At 44.1% G+C, this 21414-nt stretch overlaps 1 protein-coding gene across 1 annotated transcript in view; it reads right to left on the reverse strand.

The window, feature by feature from the left end:
* Positions 1-10720: 10720 nt before the first annotated feature.
* SCUBE2 (signal peptide, CUB domain and EGF like domain containing 2) overlaps positions 10721-21414 on the reverse strand; it is an 85420-nt gene continuing 74726 nt past the window's right edge. Inside the window, exons 21-26 of the mRNA XM_011379596.2 lie at positions 20446-20613; positions 19587-19748; positions 17413-17610; positions 16084-16236; positions 12207-12286; positions 10721-11535 (exon numbers count right to left, since the gene is read on the reverse strand). Of these exons, the coding sequence (XP_011377898.1) occupies positions 11383-11535; positions 12207-12286; positions 16084-16236; positions 17413-17610; positions 19587-19748; positions 20446-20613 (914 nt within the window). The 3' untranslated portion in view covers positions 10721-11382. The remainder of the gene's footprint in view (positions 11536-12206; positions 12287-16083; positions 16237-17412; positions 17611-19586; positions 19749-20445; positions 20614-21414) is intronic.

Below are 21414 nucleotides of genomic sequence, written 5' to 3' on the forward strand. Positions count from 1 at the left end.
CCACAGCCCGGGCTCGGGAGGGTGAGCGACACACTCAGAAGTTGGGATCGCTCAGGATTTCTCCAACTTCAGGTCGGTCCCCACCCACCAGGCCACGTGACTGGGGAGGGGGCAGCCCCTGCGGGCGGGCTGGAGCTGGCTTTCCGGGGACCTCCCCTCCTGCTTGGGACCTGGCACCCGCGCTTCCGAGCCTGGGAATCAGGGCTGGGTGGGAGCCTGCGGGTCATCCTGGGGCAGAGAGCAGCGAGAGTCCCAGGCCCTGCGCGACTGAACACGAGTGCGAGCCCTACACCTGCTCTTTGGAATACCCCGCAGAGAAGCACGTTTTTTTCAGCCAACACACTAGAGATTACCGTCTCTCCAGCATGTTTCCAGAGGCAGTTGGAACCCGGTTTTCTTAAGACTCTTTCATACTCAAGCCATTCTAATGGGGCATCCTGGGTTCTGGCCTCTCTCGAGGTCGTGACTTACTGCAAACCACGTTTCCATCGTAGGAACAACTACTGCCCTCTCCCAGCTTATCTCACTGGAACAGCCATGAAGAAGAAAGATCTGCTCTCTATAGAGAACTAACAATAAAAGTAACAATAAGGACATTTACCGAGCATTTCATCATGCACCAGGTATTGGAATAAATACTTAAAATGTAGGAGCTCATTGAATCTTGGCAACAGCTCATGAGATAGTATTATTGCTATCCCCATTTTACAGGCAAATACCTGAGACCTCTTAACTGGTCTCCTGAATGTGCCTTGGTTCCATCCCAGTTTCTCATTTGCTACTGCCAGAGGAATCTTTTCAAACTACAAATATGATCATCTTACCTCCTTGCTTAGAGCACCTCAAAAGTCTTCCTATTGTTTTTAAGCTAAAGATCCACATTCTTGCATGATCTGCCTCCATCTGCTTCTCCACTCTGAGCCTCACTCATGAGCTTTCTTCCAGTTTGCTGGAGGAGCCATTCTCTCTCTTTCCAAATGGTCTACCTTTGATTATCCTGTTCCCTCTAGATGGAATGCCTCTCCCACTCTGTTCAGACAGACTTCAGTTTCATTATTGTTCCTTCCAGACCTCAGCTCCATTACCATTTCTTTAGGAAAACCTTCTCTGACCTCCCAGAGGGTGAATTCTCCCTAATTATATACTATGCATCTTAGACATTTTATGTTTTTTGATGGTGGTGGTGTGCTAATTAATTGGTTGATTAATATTTATCTCTTTCACCAATTGTAAACATCATGAAGACTACTGAGTCTTTTTGGGTGGGGTGGCTACCATTGAATCCCTAGAACATAGAAGGTTCTCCATAAATACTGAATATATAAGTATGGCAAGAAGTTAAAGTTTTGCCGAAGTGGTAGAGCTTGGCTTTTAAACCCAGGACTTACTACCCCCAGAACTTGTGCTGGTCCTCCTAGACCTGGAAGGGCTGGGATTGACCTCATGAACTGGCTTTTTTCCCTCGGTTCCTGCCTCCAACACTTGCCCTAGATTCAGAGCTCACAGACTGTTTGTGGGAGAATAAATTTAGAAGGCCAGGAGGCTGTTTACCTGGCTTCAAGTATTCTCCCCCACCCCATACTGCATTGAGGGCAGGGTCTCCTGGAGGGGAAGGCAGGACGGGGAGTAGGATTGCAGCTCACCTTCCGGTCCCCTGACTCACTTTCAGCAGTGAACAACAGTGGCTGCCCTGGCCCCTTCTGTTACCTGGATCCCTGCCTGGTCACTCCTCTAGGCGCAAGTCGCCCAGGGAACAGTGAAAGACAGCCTTGCCTTGTATCTCTAGGACAGATGCCTCCAAGCTCAGCAAAGCATCAGGACAGGCCCAACAGCGAGGGCCCCTGGGGCTCAAGCTGGGACAGCTACTTTCCTCTGAGAAGAAGCCAGGTAGGCAGATTCTGACTCCCCATTCCTCAGGCAACTTAGCTCAGCCTTGCAGCCTTTTTTGCTGAGGACAGCCCAATGGAAGAAAGGGGCTCCTTTGATAGCTGGAGCCCCCCAGGGAACACCAGGAAGCTGAATCTCTCTGTTGAACTGGGATTTGTCCATATCAAGTGTTGCTGAAAAATAGATAGGGCTTTGGCTGGCACTGGGAATCTTTTTGTGAATGCAGAGCTCTTTGCCATTGTAGGATTTGTGTCCTGCAGTTGGATCTGTTTGTTGGTTCCCACTGGTTGTTGGTTCCCTCATCTGTCAGAGATCTTCCTTAGCCAGACTCATACTATGAGTTTCTTGAGACTGAAGACTGGCAGCTCCTTTTGTGGAGCATCACCCCTGGGCAGTTTATCCAGTTTACCCAAATGACTTTGAGCAAGTCACTTCCTACCTCTAAGCTTCAGTTTCCATATCTGTAAAATGGGTGCAGTGAGATTACATATAAAATTTGGCTTTGTAAACTCTGGAGAGCTATAAGAGCAGAAAAAATTAATAATTCACCATATAGCCAACTTCTCCTGCCCCACGGACCCATCTTGGAAGAAATATAATATAGGTAAAAGCACAGGTTTTAGATTCCAATACACTAGGTTGAATCCCTGCTCTGCCACTTACCAGCTATTGATTAGTAAATTACTCCATCATTGTGAGTTTCGGTTCTTCATCTAGAAAATGGTGCCAGTAACATATTTACCTCTCTGGGCTTCTGTGAGGAATAAAGGAAATAATACCCATGGCACATCATGGCACATAATAAAGGCTCAGCAGAAAGTAGCTAGCTTTATTACCTGGAACAGTTTCAGAAAACCCATAGATTGCCGAGCCTCAGAGTGGGCCTTGGTCTATGCTTCCTCCAAGCCTCTCTACATTTCAGACTTGAGTATATTTTATCCCTCACCTCTTGCCCCTTGGAGCCAAGGCCTCCTGAGGCAGGGGCTAGCTAGCTTTGTTCTACTCCCTGGTGCCTATAAATTTGGAGTTTACCATGTCGGGTGGCTCTGTTCTAAAGTTCTCTACATCCTTCTTTGGTTGCTGTAGAGGATCTGTCCTTGAAAATTGTACCAGACAAGCTGAGGCTGTTTCAGTTAGGATTTTATTCATGTTGTTCTTATTATAAGTGACATAAGCCCAATTGACTTAAGCCAAAATGCAAACTTTTTGGTCTCTTTAATTAAAAAATGAAGGGGTTTCAGGCATGGCTGGATAGAAGGGCTCAAATGACATTTTCACTGTTTCAGCTCTGAGCTGATGCCACAGTAGGCAGGCTCTTTTTGTCTCATGGCTGCCGGCAGCTCCCAGGTTACAATCTATTCTCCCAGCAACTCTCCTTTGAGTCTTCAGCTAACAGGGCAGCCTTTGAGAATGGGACACAGGATGAGTGCCAGAGCTGGGAGGCCAGAAAAGTAGATGAGAAGAGCAGAGGAGAAAGGGGAGATGGTCAAGGAGTTTTAATCCCTGTTCCCTTCCCACTCATGAATATTTTGCTCTGACTTTTCTCTTGGTCACACACCCAGAAAGTGAAGACCACTGCCCAGATCCCCTTTACTTACCGTCTCCATCTTTGTAGCTGCACAGTCTCTTCCTCCTCTGGTGCCCTCACCACCCCCACCAACTCCCTCTGGCAGGATGATTCTTCTAACAGCTGTCTGCTGCAGGTACCATATGTGTGCCAGGATCTCTGGCTACATGGATGCCCACGACTTGGCACCCAGCCCTGAAAACTGTGTCGACTTTGGCAGGTTAAAGCAAAGACAAGAGATATTTCTGTCTTCCGAGTGATTCCCGACATCACCATAGCCTCATAACATGGGGCTGATGGCAGCCCTGCTTGTGTTTTCCAAAGTTGGCTGGATCTTTTGGATCCATTCCTGTTAGTAATTATTTTATTTCACTTGGTGAGATGAAGACAGGCTCTGACCTCAAATCAGACAGCAAAGAGGAGAGAAAGAAGGAGAAAAATCTCAGTATCTGAAGCAAGAATGTCTGGTGGAAAGAGGAGAGTCTAGGCTTGGCTTTGAATCCTGGCTCTCCGCTTGCTTGCTGTGAGGCCTTGGCTAGGTTACTGCAGCTCTTCGAGCCTCAGTTTACCCATATGGCAGGACTCTGTGTGGTTTAAATAAGATAACATGTAAAGCACAGGGCCCATTACAAAGTGAGCCCTCAATAAATGAGTCCTCTTCCTCTTTCCTTCCCCTCTCCAAGGTATGTAGAGAACCTAGAGACAGACCAGCCCTCCAGAGGCCAGTGGAGAGCTCTTCCCTCAGGAAACAGACCTCCAAAGCTGCCAAACTTCTCAGAATGTTTTGCAACCCTGATTACTGTCTCCCTGGAGTCAGAAGCTGGACTTTGCCATGCTGGAAACATCAAACTTCAGATCAGCATTCCTGGAGAATGTGTGGTTCTGGGCTCAGCAAGATGTATTACCATCTTCACACATCAGGGGCTGAGGGCTGGAAATAAGGAAAGATGAAGGATTGACAGGTTTTTGCCCGTGTGTGTGCGCGCACGTGTGCGCGCGTGCTGTTTCTGACCTAAGAGAGACAGTTTTAGGAGACTGGAAAAGTGCATTTCATATTTCCAGAGCAGGAAGATAGGGCTTTTCAGAAGGTCTTGCGTGAGAACCCAACTCAGGCCCTGTGTCCTTTTATGCCTGCTTTAAACTCTAACTCTTCTGCTCCTAGAACACATCACTAGAAAGCTTATAACTATAGGACTCTTTTTCAGTGAAATGGGAAAAAAAATAGTAAAAAGTGTGAACCTATTTTAAAAATTTATCTTGGATTTTACTTCTGAAGTCTCAAAAAGTGGAAGAGAGTGATGATGATAATAATATACATTTACTGAGCCTTTACTACATTCCAGGCAGTATTCTAAGAATTTTCCATGTATGTAAACTCATTTAATCTCACAATAACCCTATCTAGTAGGTACTGTCATTATCTATATTTACCATATGAGGAAACTGAGGCAGAGAGAAGTTAAGTAACTTGTGCAAGGTTGAATAACTACTAAGTGGCAGACAGGGATTACAAATCCAGCTACTGCAGAGGACATAATGGGAGTCTTAGAGAAAATGAGCATTATGAAACATAAATCTTGGTGAAATCTTTCACCAAGCTCAACAGAGAGAATGCATTCTTAGGAATATTGGGAGGAGGATATTAGGTAAGTGATTCTGCTTGAGTCACCTCAGTTTCTCATTGGGAGCCCTGAGTAAGGGTTTACTAAGCCTCTTATATTTTTGCACCTACATCACCCAAACCTTCAGCTTTGGTACCCGATGTGGCTGCTAAAAGCTGCCTTTTGCAAGCCACCTGGGTCTAACATCAGGGTTCTAGGCATATATTCTTGCTTCGCCACCATTACCATCTTGCTATATTATCCACAGTTTGATATGATGGACAGACAGCATATACAAGCAACTTCATTGGCACCGTGTGATGATGAGCAGTTTGTGATCACACACAGTTAGTACCTACAAGGCTGCAGAGGCTCAGCACGTAGGCCTGGTCAGGGTTCACCGCAAGCTCACACTCTTTACTGCCATGCTTTTCTGGTGGCCATGGCCATGTCAGTCACACATTGCTGGGCTCTGCCCTCCCTGGGCCATCAGTTCCATTTCCTGTTCAGCAACTTTTAATTAATTAAAAGTTAATTTATTTTCAACCACCAAATGTGTATAATAAGGCAAAGCCAACACCAAGCTTAGATTTGAGATAGGTTTATATTTATGCTTTTCGCATTGTGTAGGGAAAAGACAGAAAACTCCAAACTGTGCTTTGAATTTATCCTTCAGTTCCAGGATAGAATACAGGGTCAGAGGGTATTCCAAGTCAGGGGGATATGGTGGCTCTTAGAAATACATATGGTGACACATTACACTAAATTAAATTTGGGATAATTTTTCCCCTCATTCTTTCAACTTTTGTTTCTTCATGTCTCAGCAATATTATGTATCCAGCCTAGCATAGTGCCTAGACCATGACAATAAGTGAATAAACGTGGGTGAGGTGTGCATGCATGTGTTTGTGTTTTTGGACATGATTCAGAGTGTCGTTGATAGTTCGAAAGGACCTAAATCAATGACTTCCTACCTGGTCATTAGTAGGCCAGGCAGAAGGAAGGAAAAGATCTAAACAGACACAGTCCAAGGGTCTGTGTGAAACAACATGCAATCAATTGTCAAACCACAGCCCTGCTCCCCAGTGCCCCACCGGTAACATTTTGTCTTGAATCATGGGCATTTGAACTCCAAGGGCATTTAAGCTCCAAGGCCAAGGGATGAATGAAACACAGGTTAATTCCATTTTACAACCACTAGGCGGTGCCTGTTCTAGGAATTGCAGAATGGCTGTTAACCTGGAACTTTGATCATGAGATGAAATGTCAAGTCCAGGGCCAGTGCTGGGAAGAGCCTGGATTCATGACTCCAATGATGAGCTCATCCAATCTAAAGTAACAACTCCCTCCCAGCACTTCCTCATCCTCTATCTTTTCACTCTTCTTTATTTTCTTTATAACAGTTATCACACTTGACTTTACAATATGTTTGTTTGTCTCCCTCCACTAGGATCTAAACTCCACAAGAGCATAGACTTTATTTTGCTCACTACAGTATTACCAGCTCCTATAATACCTAGCACTTAGTAAGCCTTCAGTAAATATAGTACAAAAATGAAATGAATGAGCAAACACATAACAAAGAATTATGAGTAACTAAGGTCTGTAGTCACATTTCCTTAATGCGATACTCTGAAAACCAAGCAATGTTGAGTTATTGTCATTGTTTGCAGCAGGTAGATTTAATTCATATCCCTTTTATTCAGCTAGAACAACTGGCTTGTGAATTAAAGTGGTTTTATTTTCTAAATCTATTTTGCTGTGTTCTCTGGAAAGTGATCCCTGATGAGTAGTTTTGTCTTTGTGGAGCAGCCACGCTGGGCCAGTAGGCCCCTGATGGTGGTCTCCTGCAAGCTCTCAGGGCTGCCTGAAGGGAGTAGGAAGCAGAATTCCACAAATATTGAGGACATTTCTGAGCTGCGCTCACAAGCCCCTGGAGTAGAAGATATCACAGAAAGGAAACTTCCCCAGGTCTTCTCATTTTCTGTGGATGGGCCTCTACTGATCATACCCAGGACCTGGATTCGGAGAATGGCTTGCCTAGCAAGAAGGCCATAGGTAGCAAGGCCTCTCAGTTTGGTGAGGAACTATTTTACTCCAGCCTCACTTAACCCATTTGCCTCTCAAATATAAGCTAAGAGTGACGTATACTTGGGTAAAGCTTGTAGGACCTATCCTGCTGTGTGACAGGAAGCAGAGAGGTGATAGCTCTAGTAAGAGGCATCTCTTCTTTGTTGGGAAGAGTAAGGCTGGGCCTGCTGCGGGTCTCTGGGTTTCCCAGAGGTCTGCAACAGGCAACATCCCTGGTGCATCTTCTGGCAAAGACCTGCCCAAGGACAGGTGAGTCCTTGCTTTGCGCAGTATAGCCACCTCCTTTTTCAAGTTACCACATGATAATTTTAAAATCACCTGCAAACCTAAATCTAGTGTGTGCCTACAGACAACGCACTTAACAGCCTAGCGTATGATTCAGAGGAAGCAATTTTCCACAGTGAAGATAATCATCTGTTAGTGTGAAAAGGCAAACAATCTTTTATTAGCATTGGAAACTCAAGGGAAATGTTGCTAAATCCATAAATGTAGCACTTGAGTAAATGGCTCAAGTACAATATCCACAGCTGGAAGGAAGGACTTGTACACATTACACCTCCACAGAGTTCTCCAACAGAACTAGCTCTCTGAGAGGGAAAGTAAAACTCAGCTCTGGCCTCTTTCTGTTTACTTAATAAGCAGCTCCTTTAAGTCCTGGTCCCTGTGCCCAGTCAAGGAATCCCAGAGTTCAGAGGTCCCTGGTCATCTTTCATCTACATACCATTCCTAGGTGACCTCAACCAGTTTCATGTCTTTATTCTGTGACATTAAAATTCATATTCTATTCCTGACCTTTCGTGGGGCTTCACAGAACCAATTGCCTATTTGAACTCTCCATTTGGATGTCTAATAGGCACCTCATACTTAGAATGGCGAAAATTTGACTCCTGATCTTCTCTTTCTCAATGCCTTATTATTGCATAAATAATCACCCCAAAAACCAGTAACTTAAAATGACAATAAATCATTGATTTTGTTCACAAGTCTGTAATTTTGGCTCAACAGCGACTGCTCTGTGAAGCATCTGCTGGGAAAGCTCGGCTTGGGGCTGGAGAATCCATTTCTAAGATAGCTCACTTACATAGCTGGCAGGTTCTGCTGTCAGCTGGGAACTCAGCTGGGTTGTATTGGAGGCAGGAGACTTGGTTCCTATCCACATGGCCTCTCCGCAAGCTGCTATGGCTTCCTGAAGGTATGGTGACTCAGTTCCCCATGTGAGTTTCCCAAAGAGAGGAAGTGGAAATTGCCAGTGGCTTAAGTTCTGGGCCCAGAAACTGGTAAAATGTGACTTCTGCCATATAATATTGGTCAAGCAGTCACAGAGCCCAGATTCAAGGGGAGTAGGAAAAGACCCCCAACTTTCCATGAAAGGATAATCAAAGAATCTGCGGACATGTTTGAAAACTGTCACATGTCCCAAACCCGCTTCTTCCTACGGTCTTTCTATCAGTTGCTCAGGTAAGTAGGAGTCATCTTTGGATGCTGTCTTTCCCTTCCCCTTCCAGTCAATCCTCCTCAGCAAGTTCTGTTGACTCTCCTCTGAAATATGTCCAGAATCCTTCTATTCTTTCATCTCTAGCGCTACTTCCTTAACCCAGACAGCCTCATCTCCCACCTGGATGACTGCTTGGTTGGTTGCAATAGCTCTCTACATCCATGCCTGCTTTCGAAAATCTATTCTTCATACAGTAACCAGAGCTATCCTTTAAAAACATAAATCAGGTCATCCCATGCCTCTACCTAAACCCCTCTAAAATCTTCACAACACATTTAGAAGTAAACCTGAACCCCTCTTTTGGGATTCCAAAGCCTGACGTGCTCTGGCCCCTGTGCAGCTTCCTGGCCTCGCCTCGTACCACTCACCTTCTCACTAGCACATACATGCCTGTTCCTGCATGATGGCCTTTGCACTTGGCTTTCCTCTATATGGAATGCTCTTTCTCCTCATTTTCCCAAGGCTGGTTCCTTCTTGCTATTTAGTTTTTAGTTAAAATGTTAGTTCTCTAGAGAGGCCACCCACAGTCCACAATCCTAAAGTAGCCACACAGTCATCTGTTACATTAACCTATTTTAATTTTCCACATAACACTTACTACTAGCTGATACTTTTCATTGGTGATTTATTTGTTCATTGTCTGTCTCCTTCCTCTAAAATGTAAGTTCTTTGAGAGTAAGAATCTTGTCTGTCTTGTCACTGTGCATCCCTAGGGCCTAGAAGAATATCTGGCACATAGCAGATGTTCAGTAAATATTTGATTTAGCAGGTGGCAACAGTAGCCCCAGGCATCCAACAGGACCACAGCGTCAGTTAGGTTGGTTGACTGGGAGAGAGAGGAAGCTTCAGGAGGGCCTCAGTGGCTCATGCTTGTACGAGGAGCACAGCTAAGGTGGATGGGTCTATTCCTGGAGGATGCTTCACAGAGATGAGGTTTATGCAGCCTTCCTCCAACACCCAGCATATTTCTGTCCCTAGCCTTCTTGTGAAATCAGCCATACAGATTCACACAGTTATGAGCTTGGACAGGATGGCTTGGTTTAGCTCACCCACCTCCCCATTGGTCAGGTCCCTGACTCAAGTTATATTACATTTGAATTTTCATCTTATCATTAGACTCAGAAATGTAGGCAAAGTTCTGGTATTACAAATTCCAAGTGCTTGTTTTAATTCTCTTCGAAAATTTGAACACCTTCATATTTTAATGAAGGTGTTGAAATTTAGAAATGAGAATTTAGGAGCCATCCAAATAAAGAAGAAAAGTTTGATTAGGGTTCTTTTTTTAATCAATCTTATTAATAGGTTAAAATAAACCACAAAACCACTGAGGTAAAAAGCGAGTTCAACAATAATAAAAGTCTTTGTTTTCTTTAAAAATATTTAACTATTTTTTAGTACTTTGGTATAGAGAATTGTGTGTACAGTTTATTACCAAAATAACAAAACACTATGTTTATGTGTAGTCAGCCCATTCATTAGGGAAATGGCAGCTTGCTCAATAGGATTCTTTTTTATTCACTGTAATGAGATTTTTGCCTATGGATTTAAATTTTTAAAAATACAATAATATTAAAAATTCAAGTTCCTGTAGAAGAAAATGATTGTGAGGCCCTGTTGTGCTGACCACAAGTGAGATGATTCCACGGTACTCAGAGGCCAGGATTTGTGTAGATGCCTCTGGCAATGATGTGACCATTAAGAGAGACTACCCTTAGCAGCGCTGCTCATGTCCTCAGAGCTGAGCCAGTCTCTCACCCTGGAGGGTGAGAAAACAAGGCAAATATAACAGGCTGGTCTTTACCACGTCCCACCTGGACCTCGGACAGCCCTGGTGGGAAGCCCACTGTGGAAACAGGACCCTTTGCAGTATGACTCAAGGTTTGTAAAGTCTCCTTTTCATGAATTCTCATCCACCAAGGAGATCCTGTCCGACCCGCTCTCCAGGCCCTATCACCATGTCCAGAAGAGTGTCTAAAGACATCGCTAGGGATAAAACCTGCACTGGGCCTTTGCTACAGAGTGGAAGCTGGCAACAAAGAAGGCTGTCAATTGGTCTACAATTGTCAATTGAGGAATTACTTAGTTTTTATCTTTTTATTTCTAATTCTTTCTGTTTTAAGTGTATTTTAATGACCAATGCTTAGAACTCAAGATCCTGGGATCAAACTTAGGCCACACAACCTGGAGAAGAAGGCTGCGGAGAAACAGAGTCCTACCAAGTCTCAGGTGTGTGGATGGCGTCTAGAGGGCTCTCCCTCCCTCCTCTCCCCTACCCCCCTTTTCCTGATCTGCGTGGTCAGAGCTTGTACCTGGATGCAGAGAGCTCCCTTAGGGAGGGCTGGGCTGGAGGAAGCTGAGGTTTCAGGTGAGGCAGCCCCTTCTGTGGCCTCCTTTCCACCACAGCCCACTTGGGGAGGAGTGAGAACCCGGAAGGACAGGTGAGTCTCACCTGAGCTGACTGAGGTCCAGCTCAGCCAGCCCTTGATGTATCTAAGACATATCTGCCCACAGCAATGAGGAGCGGGTATGACTCCAAGCCTTTCTCAGTCCACATTCACAATGCTGAGAAAGAAAAACCAAGTTCATTTTACCAAAATATATGTATTATCTATAAAAATGGAACTCTAACGAGTCACTGCTACTGGAGGCAGTGATATCTGACTATGCTGGCTGCGGAAGCAGACAGCTGTGTCCCACCAGCCCACAGGCAGAACATGGAACTAAGTGGCATGTGGGCAGACTCATTTGTACGGTCTCAAAAACCTGGACACTTTGGAACGCAACAATCGGATGAAAGATCTTGGAAACATCTCCCGGGACTCCTGGGCCGTGTACTTGAAATAGTTCTGGGGATGGGCCAGGACATCAAACAGTGCCTTGATCAGCTTCTTATCCTAAAATGAACAGAAGTTTTGTTACTGGGCCAAAATATTTAAACATTCTGAAATTTTGCCAATGGAACTATAATGACCCAGTGTTAGGCTGATTAGCTGAAAAACACTTTGTTTTTCAAAAACTGAGTTTTAACTTTTTTCTAGTTTTCATTTTTCCTAATTATCAACAAAAAGCATGTATTGCTTTTATAAAGGAAGACTTAATATATAAAAAACTGTTTTCTTTTTCTAAACCAGACAAGATGCAAGCAACATTGGCATTTAGGGAATATTTATTGGGTTAGTGACATGGCAAGTGCTTATTGAAATTACTTATAAGCATCTAAAAGTTGGTGAATTTCATGCTTGAAGGATGGAGGAGCTGAGGATCTTCAACTATTTGGAGAACAAACATGAAAACAATTTGCTGCTGCCCTGGATTGATGATAAACAAGTTTCCCACTGCTCTTCCACACATTTCCAAATTGAAAAAATACAACTTCACTTGACAACACTACAGACAGCCTCGTGAAATTTTTTTTAATGAAGTCTAGTGAAGATATAAAACTGAGCTCAGCCCAGAGCAGGCTAGGTGTCTGAAAGATGGCAATACAGAGCAAAGAGACCTTCCTCTGAAGGTTGCTCAGAAGCTCTGTGCATGACTGCCATGTCCACCTTCGGTACATACTCACCTTGAGTATTTCCTGATGATTCTCAGATGCATAGAGCCTTCCATCTCGAACTATGTCTTCGATGAGTTCCTGGTAGTCCTCTATTGGAAGAAAGGACATATTTTACATTTGTATGGTTTAGTTACTTCCAAACTCAGTTTTTCTTTCCTTTTTTTAAAATAAGGTTCTGAGAAATGCTCCTTCTGTAGCTGCTGTCAGAACAATGACCTCTGCTATCAGGGAGGCAATCAGAAGATAACATCCATAGACTCCCCAGCACATCCTTTCACCTTCCAGCATTGGCACCCATCTTTCCTGTTCTGTCTTCCTTCAGATAAACCCTCTGTGCATCCAGTCAAGGCCTCTCCTTCCACTTTGCTCACTGGCTCCATCTTCTCTCACAAAATCAAGGGCATTGTTCCAGTAATTCTGCTCTTTCTTTCCTATATAATAAAATGTCCTCTCTCTACTAGTCTCTTCCTTCAGCATGCAAACATGCTGTTATGTCTCCAATCCCAAAAAAAAGTCCCTCTCTTGACCTCATTTCTCCTTCCAGCTTCCATTCTGTGTCGCTGCTCCCATTTGTAGCAAAACGCCTTGAAAGAATTGTGAACACTCACTGTCTCTGATTCTTGTCTCTGATTTCTTTCTTTCTCAAACCCAGTCCAGTCAGCTTTGGACTCTACCACTCACCCAAAACTGCTTGTCAAGGTCACCAATGGCCTTCATGTTGCTAAACCCCAAAGGTCAACTCTCAATCCTTATCTTCCTTGATGCATCAGTAGCATTTGATTTGACAAATTACCCCTCCTCCTTGATCCACTTCTTCACTCATCTTCCAGGACACCACACTCTTTGGTTTTCCTTGTACCCCAATGGTTTCTTTGTCTGAGGCTCTGTTGCTTTTCCTTCTTCTCTTCCTGACCTATTATTGTAGGAGGGTCCCAGAGCTCAGTGCTTGATTGTCATCTTTTTTCTGTCTATACTCACTCCCTGGTGAGCTCATCCAGGCTCATGCCTCTTCTCTCCCTCTCTACTTTTCTCCTTTCTCTCCTCTTCCTTTTTTCTCTCTCTGTCCTTATATTATATAAAACAATCAAGCTTCTTATCCACCAAGCAAGACCTTTCTCTCCTTTTTTTTTTTTTTGAATGGGGTTAGGGGTGGGGAGAATTTGGCTGGTTGGAAAGGGAAGAAAGTTACTCATTTTCTCATTAATAATTTTGGGTCCTGACATACACATTAAATGCAGAGCACACAGTGTAAGCCTTCTCCAAATGGAACCCCTTCAAAGTCTAGTCTATTTCCTACAGTCATAATTCAAATCAAGCATATGCAAAACACAATCTTGCTGAAAAAAAATGCCTCTTTGTATGCATATCATGTGCAACAAAACCAAACAAATCATAAGAACATCACTGGAACTGTGTGGGAGGAGTTCTTGAAAAAGCGTCCCCTCGTCAAGTGATTGTAAATGGAAATTAATAGTATACTACTCATAATTACAATTTAACACATATGCAATTTCACTGGTACTCTACTCATACGGCATCTTTCTTCTTATGCTTTTATTTTAGTGAGTATAAAATATGAGTAAGGGCACATGCTTTTTATCTTGAATGCCTCTGCTGCTGAGTCCCTACCTCAGAGGACTAGCTCCTTTTGATGATGGGCATTTGCTGTGCTATGTTCTGCTTCAGAGAGAGCTGGAGAGCTGTTTACCACTATATCAAATGCTTCTAGACCACTCCCTTTTAAAAATATTTCCTCTGCTTTTAAGAACTACTGTGTCTCCCCACTTGCTCTAACAGTCATGAACAAAGCAGTCAGGTATTATAGGCAAGAACTCAGGACCTATAGTCCCAAAGACCTCTGCAACTTTATGCTGCTGTGACCTTGGGCCAGCTAAATCTTACAGCCAGAGTGGCTTCATCTGTAAAATTAGGAAAGAATCGTGTCTATTTTATGGGTGATTGTGAGGAATATGCCATGTCAAAAGCACTTCGCATGTGCCTGGTGCTCAGTGATGCTCAGCCCACATTAGTCATGACTACAGTTCTCCCTGTTCCCCAGCAGTCAGTGGGACAGTCTACAGAGGCCTCATCTGCCCTTTCTAAATGTGATATCCGTTCTTCTGAGCTTAGAAACCATATATCAAACTTATCTGAAATATATGTTTAAAAAATATATTAAATAGGCTCTAGGTGAAAATCTAAATGTCTTCTGTATGGCCAAAGCAGCAATTTTCAACTACTTTCTGCTGTAACATGTGCAAGACGCACTCCTGTGGGCCTGACCAGGGTTATGTGTAATTTCCTTTCGTCTTTAATTTTTTAAAAAATCAAGATGTTTTCTTGTATCACAAAGGCAGAGTTCAGAACAGCCAGACTAAACTATGTGAGCTTTTATGACACTTATTCTAGAGTCTCCACGTTTTGGTTCCTTCCTGACTCCAGATAGGGGAGGTTTTCAGCTGGCTGCTTTCAGGTAGATGAGGCACTCTGTCTTTCAGCAGGGCCCTGTGGGAGGCACTTGTGTCTACCTAGGAGTCCGATACTAAGAGCCCATGTCTTGGGTATTTGACATGGTTTCTGGTGCAGAGAGGATAATCCTAGCTTTTGGAATACATTAGAAATAAACTTTGTGAAGTGTTTTTAGGAAATCCATAGAATATTTTCTTTCCAAAAGACCTACTTTGGGCACTTGTCTGTCTAAACACCTTTAATGGCTCCCTATACAATTAGATTTACTCTTCTAAGTTTGGCACTCACAACCTAACCCCCATCCCCTCCTAATCTCATCTCTCAGTGCTAAGTCCCATGCACTCTACTAACTGGCCAAATAATCAGTCTCCACACATGCCAAATACTTTGTCATTCCTTCTTCCTGAATGTTCTTCCTCCCATTTATAAAACAAAACAAAAATCTCATGTTCTTTCTAGATCCAAATCTCTTGAGACTTTTCTCCAAATCTTTCAAAAACCCATGCAAAATTAACTGTTGCCACTTCTTCTATCTTCACACAGAGGATAGTACATGCCCCATTATGGCATCTATGACAATATATACTTTTTTATGTTTCTATCACTTACCATGTTGTCTCCAGCACTTAGCCCAATGCCTGGCACAGTAGATGCTCATTAAATATTTGTTGGATGGATAAATGAATAAGTTCATGAATGAACAGATGACTCTTCCCCTATAGATTATGAGGTCCTCTGGGACAAGGTCCAGTTTATTTTGTATTCTTAGTAAATGCTGGTCAACAAAGTGTCAGAGCTAAGTAGGGCTCCAAAGATATCCTTTCACTTAACAAGAAGAAAATGAAACCAGAGAAGTCATCTGACTTGCCCAAAATCACTCAGTGAGTTAGTGGTAGACACAGGGCCAGAACTTGAGTCTTTCTCCCCTCTCCTCAGGATTCCTTTTAATAAAAGCCACAATTATGTTAATATTTATTGAGTATTTACTATGTGCTGGGCATTGCACCAAGTCCATCAGATATATTCCCATTGAACTCTTATATTAAGTTTAATGATTATCATCATTTGCCCATTAAGAAAATGAGGCTTAGAGATTGTAAGTAACATACACAAAATCACAATAGAGATCAAACTAGGCTAGCTGACTCCAAAGCCCATGTTCTTACCCACCAAGCTATGCTCCCTTTTATTTTCTAAAACATCTTTTCATTCCAGTAGTTAGCGTTCCCAAATGCCAGTTTAAAATTTGGCACTTATGAGTCAGCGATGTCCTTTGTCCTTATCTTGCCTGACTTTCTGGGCATGCGTGCTGGTCAGTAATCCACCAGTTGGCCCAGAAGTTGATTCTGTTCAAAGCAGAGATGCTCCTCCCAAGTAGAGCCTTCTCCAAAGGCAGCCCGAGCTTCATAGCACTTACCGTCATATGTCACATAGGGGACCTGGAACCCTCTGGCGCTGTTCCCTTCGTTGGACTTAAACTGAATCCACAGCTTCTTTGATCTGGAGGTGAAGGCAATAGGGCGTTCATAGGTCTGGCAGGTTTCATATGTCGTCACAGAATTGGATGAAGCTGCCAAGGGAAGTTAGAGAGGGGTAGGGTTCAAAATTCATCACTGAGTAGGCATACAATGAACATTTATCTTTTCAAATGCTCACACTATAAAACAAATTATGCTCAAGAGCTCTTCAGGCCCAGCTGAGCCATCATAAGAGCTAAAGTCCGGGAAATTGAGTAGATGCATTTGGTGATGCGGGCCTCCAGGGGAGGCTAACTGAAAGGCCTGTGGCCAAGCAAATGGCAGCAGCCCAGGATGCAGCACACTAGGAGCTGGAGAAGGAGTCCGTACATCCCAGAGCTGACCTGCTGTAACCTAGTAATAATTATCGCCAACTACTACATACGTCCTAGGACCAGGCAGTGTGCTACGCACTTTATAAACTTTATCTAACTAACTCTCTGAAAACTGTAGAAAGCTGGTTCAGTCGTTGTCTCATTTATAGAGATTAAGCACCTGGCCAGGGTCACACAGCCAGTATGTGGAAAAGTCAAGACCCACACCTGTCTTCCAACACTGAAACCACTAATAAGAACAGCAAACACATATGCTTTAAGAATATGAACTCATTTATTCCTCGTGATAACCCTATGAGGTAACAACATTATCACATTTTAATGGATGAGGAAACTGAGGCAAAGAAAACCCAAAAAGTATGCCCAAGACCACAGAACTAATAAGAAGTGGAGCTGGGATTCAGACCCAGGCAGTCTAGCCACGGAGCCCACTCACTACACTATCTCTAAGCTGTGCTGACTGCAGTGTCCCTTTGTGGACACTGGGTCATGTGTCAAGATGGGAGGAGGGTTCTTCCTGGCTGGACCATGCCTTTTGCTTTGGTCAGTTCCCACGCCATGAGTTAATTCCTAGAGTGAGGTAAGTGTCCAGGTCCAGCCATGCATGAGCTTCATCAATTCTCTGTGTCCTTGTGGAAGAAGGTACCCAGCAAGCATAGAGCAAAGACTGACCTGCAGGAATCCCACTGGGGTTCAGCAAGAGGCCTCAGTGTGTGGTTTTTCTCTAAATTTTGTTTCTTGGCAAACTCTAAAAACTTATGACTCATCTCTATTCTAATACAAAGGTGATATTCTAGATCTGGTTCTCACATTGAAAGCTGGGTGGTGGGGGGCATGTCATCAGGCTTCCCAGCTGGCCCTGGGAGGGGAGGGGAGCAGAGGGGTAGGACGCACAGGTTTTCCGCATCACCAGGTAGTCTCCACAGTCATCCTCTATAGGCAGGAAGATCTCAGGGACCACAATCAAGATGCGGCGCTTGGGGGGCGGGTTGATGGTCCACGTACACTCAGTGTTGGCCGGGTAATTGCCTGGGTAATTTGGGGATTCGATGTATCCGGTGAAATCTCCCAGCTCCCCCCCACATCTTCTGTCTGGAAGAGGAAATGCCATGAGTTATAAAGGCACAACATCACTCTGCCATAGCCGCTGAGAACCACTGTGTCCCTTTTGTCATTGAGGAATGGGGCCTGGAAATGATAGTATCCTGGGATTGAATCTGTCCTGTTATGCCCAGGGTCCCCTCTGGGAGCCTAGCTACATTCGCTCCCCACACAGAGCCCACCCTTCTGAGTTCTCAGGCATCATTTTCTTTTTAGCTTAATGGTGCTCAAGGTCAGGGGCAGGCGTTTGTGAAACAAAAGAACAACTTTAGTTTTCAATATTTTGTTTACAAAGTCCAAGTGCCAGGGGTACCATGACACAGAACCTCTAGGTCTGTCAAAATCTGGGAGAACAGAGCTTACTGCTCAGTAGAGGACATTTAACCCTTTCCTAGAGATCTTTGATGAAGACATGACAGCCATATTCTTTCGCTTTTTTTCTGGTCAAGACCATGTTTTATTTTTAAGTGGGGAAGAGAATTCTAATTAGCTATCAGTCAGTATGGGGCAGGCTAGATATTCACCTTTGGCACCAAAGACAAGGAGTGAACACACGCACACACACGCGTGCTCATGCGCGCGCGCACACACACACAAACACGCCCCTCGGCCACATATTCATTCATTGACTTTCCTCATCCAACAAATGTTATCAAAAGCTCTGGGGGTTCAGAAATGAGAAAGACACAATCCTCGCCCTCAAAGGATTTATTGTTTAAAACTGTCAGGTGAATCTGTGCAAGAGAAAATGTTAAAGAAATTACCCTTTTCCTTTTTAATTGTAACTGAGATTTATTACTCTAGTAAAAAAAAAAAAATAAGCAGACTTTTCTTCTTAGAAGATGGGGAAGGGAGAGCCTTGGAGCTGAGAAAACTGCCTTTGAGCCTGAAGGAACATGCCATGTGGCTCCCAAAGAGCAGAAGGTGGGAGGACAAGAAACAGATTTCATCTTGGTGTGGAGAAGAACCTTCCAACACTGTGAACTTCCCCAAATCTAGGATATCAAGACAGGTAGTAAGATTCTTGTTATGCCAAGTATTCGAGAAGAGATTAGAGGGCTACTTGTGAAGATATGGTTAAAGGGACTTCATTGGGATAGAGAGAAAACTAGATAATCTTCCAATCATAAAATTGAAATGATTCACTGCCCCTGTCAATCCCAAACTCCTCCAGCTTAGGGAAGCCTCCTTGCTCCTGAACATTGCTGTCTTAATGAGACCAAATCAGCTGAGATTTACTTTTTGGCCTTTACTAGAGAATTTTACACAATGATTACAAACAAACAAACAACACGACAAGAAGTCATTGAATGATTTGCTTCCTCCTTCTCATAAAATACCAATCAAACTCCTTACTGTAGTATTCAAGGCTTCCCTTCCTGGAGTCTCTTCCCCAAAAGCGTTTTGCTTTTCTGAGCCTGTGTTTCCTCCCAGCTATGCTCTTAGGCATAAAGCTTTTTCTCCTGCTCTCCCCACAGTCTCCCCACCAAAACCTTCTCATGCCCTCCAGAAGACTTTGCTCATTTCTCCAGAAAGAATGAGTTGCTCCCTCCTCCACAATCCCACAGCTTGTGCTACCTGAGAGGCTAGGGACTTGTTCTGCCTGGCACATAGCAGTCGTGAAATAATGCTGGCTGAACAGGGATGAATTGAAATTTTGCCCTTAGGAGGAAATTACAGCAACTACAGGCCTGTGAATGTGCCTGGAGAAGTAGCCAGAATCAATAAAGGTGACTACCTGGGGGTCAAGCCCTGCTCTCTTTCAGTGCTGGTCTACAAAGTCGTGAGCTGGGCTAAGAACATGTACATGGTTCTGAATGAACCTGAGATCCTTGACACAGACACACACAGACACACACAGACACACACACACACACACACACACACACACACACACACACACACACACGGACCCAGGCACTTGACTTTGTAATTAGCGCTGTGAAAAGCCTTAGAGAGAGACCTACTTTTACACTGGGTTATATTTGTGGAGCCATCAAAGTCAGTCGTAGTATTTCCTGGGCAAGAAACACAATTATTTTTTCCAAATTCAGGCTGATATGTTCCTGCTGGGCAACGAATACATCGGTGAGTGGTGGTGTTGTAGAAGTGTCCAGGAGAACATTGAACTGTGCAAACAGAAATGAGTGGAAAGAATGAAAAAAAAAAAGTATTTTTATCCAATGCAAGATAAAAGATTTCACAGTTAATGAAATCAATTTTTATCCCAAATGAAGTACTGCTTTCCTACTAATCTGTGGCTAATCAACACTTAATTCTCTAAATAGCCAGCCTAGGTGGAACTTGTGACTCATGTTGCTAAGAAAAACACAAAGGGAACAAAGTATGGCTGTATCTTCAAAAAGTCTGTGGTCCATGCAGAGTCAGGAATAAACAGTTACAACTCGTCTTCATGCAGAGCATGTTTGTGAGTATTGAGGGTACAGAACTGACACTGGGCGTGAACCTGGGCTCCTACAAGAGGCAGCAGGAGTAGGGCTCTGGAGAAGGGGTAGGACGTGTCAGGGTAGGATGGTGGGTCGCTCTAGGTAAGAGTGCTGAGAGGGAGGAAGGCTGGGAGGAAGAAGCTGGGGAACCTGTGTACACCTGCTCATCTCTCCCTGGTCGTCCCTCCAGTCATGTTTAGGGGATTCCCGTGCTCCCTGCATATCCTGCAGGGGTGGATAAAGCGGGACCTGACATCCCAGCCTGTGGGGCACCACCCAGGGCCCCTCTGGGCTGCGCTTGATCAGAGCTTTATCAGACTCCTGTGGTTCTCAAATGGGAAATTCAGTTCTAGAAAAAGGCAAATTGCCACATCCTCACCTCTGGTTTCACAGTGCTGGAAGGAAGTGGCTCCCAGATGTTTAGTGGGGAGGCCTCCACCACAGGAGAAGCAGGAAGTACGGCCAACTTCAGGCTGGAATGTGCCCAGGGCACAGAGCTGGCAGGGTGTAAAGCCATCAGCAGAATATTCACCAGGTTGGCACAGACCTGGAGACCAATGACCCTAAGTGAGCAAGGCCCCTGGGGCAGAGATCCTTTCTCATCTCTCTGCAGATGACATCAGACTTTGGACAGGCCTCACAGTCTGTGCTGACTCAGCCCCCCACCTCAATGACAGAAGCCCTGTCCTGTCCTGCCACTGACCCCGAGTAGGTGGCATGTGAGTGCCTGATGTTTACCCATAGGGCTACATAGTAAAGTGCAAAGATGTCTCCAAGGAGCCAAATGCTGACGGCTTCCCAAGCATGGAGCAGGCCTGGGTGTGCTTCAGGCTTAGGACTGCACAGGGCCCAGGCAGCACCTGCAATGCAGAAGACCCCAGAGAGAGGGTTCTCAGCTCTCAAACCAATCTGGTCATTCAACCCAGAAGTATACCCTCACCCAGCTGATTACATCCTACTGATAGAAAGACTCTTCCAGTCACAGAAGAATCTCCTGTTTTACCAATTATATTTACTATGTTACATCTCCTTACCCTCAGGTGTGTCCTGGCCTCCCTCAATTAGTCTATGAAATCCAAGCAACCAATTCACATTGACTGAGGAACCAAGTGGCCTTTACTTTAAGCACCTTATTTTATTACTATTTTTTTAGTTTATGACAAGGAGCACAGCTTCTATGACAACTAGGTCATGATAGGCAAGATGCTATAAAAATCTGTTGCCACTTGTATTCCTAATCATCTCTCCTCTATTAATTTTCTTTTTTTTTTTTTTTTAGGCGAGGCAACCCTTGGTCGATCTCACAGATTGCAAGGAGCTTGTCATTTTACAATCCCTTATTTTTTTA

The sequence above is a fragment of the Pteropus vampyrus genome, unplaced genomic scaffold, assembly GCF_000151845.1.
Source record: "Pteropus vampyrus isolate Shadow unplaced genomic scaffold, Pvam_2.0 Scaffold366, whole genome shotgun sequence".
NCBI lineage: Eukaryota > Metazoa > Chordata > Mammalia > Chiroptera > Pteropodidae > Pteropus > Pteropus vampyrus.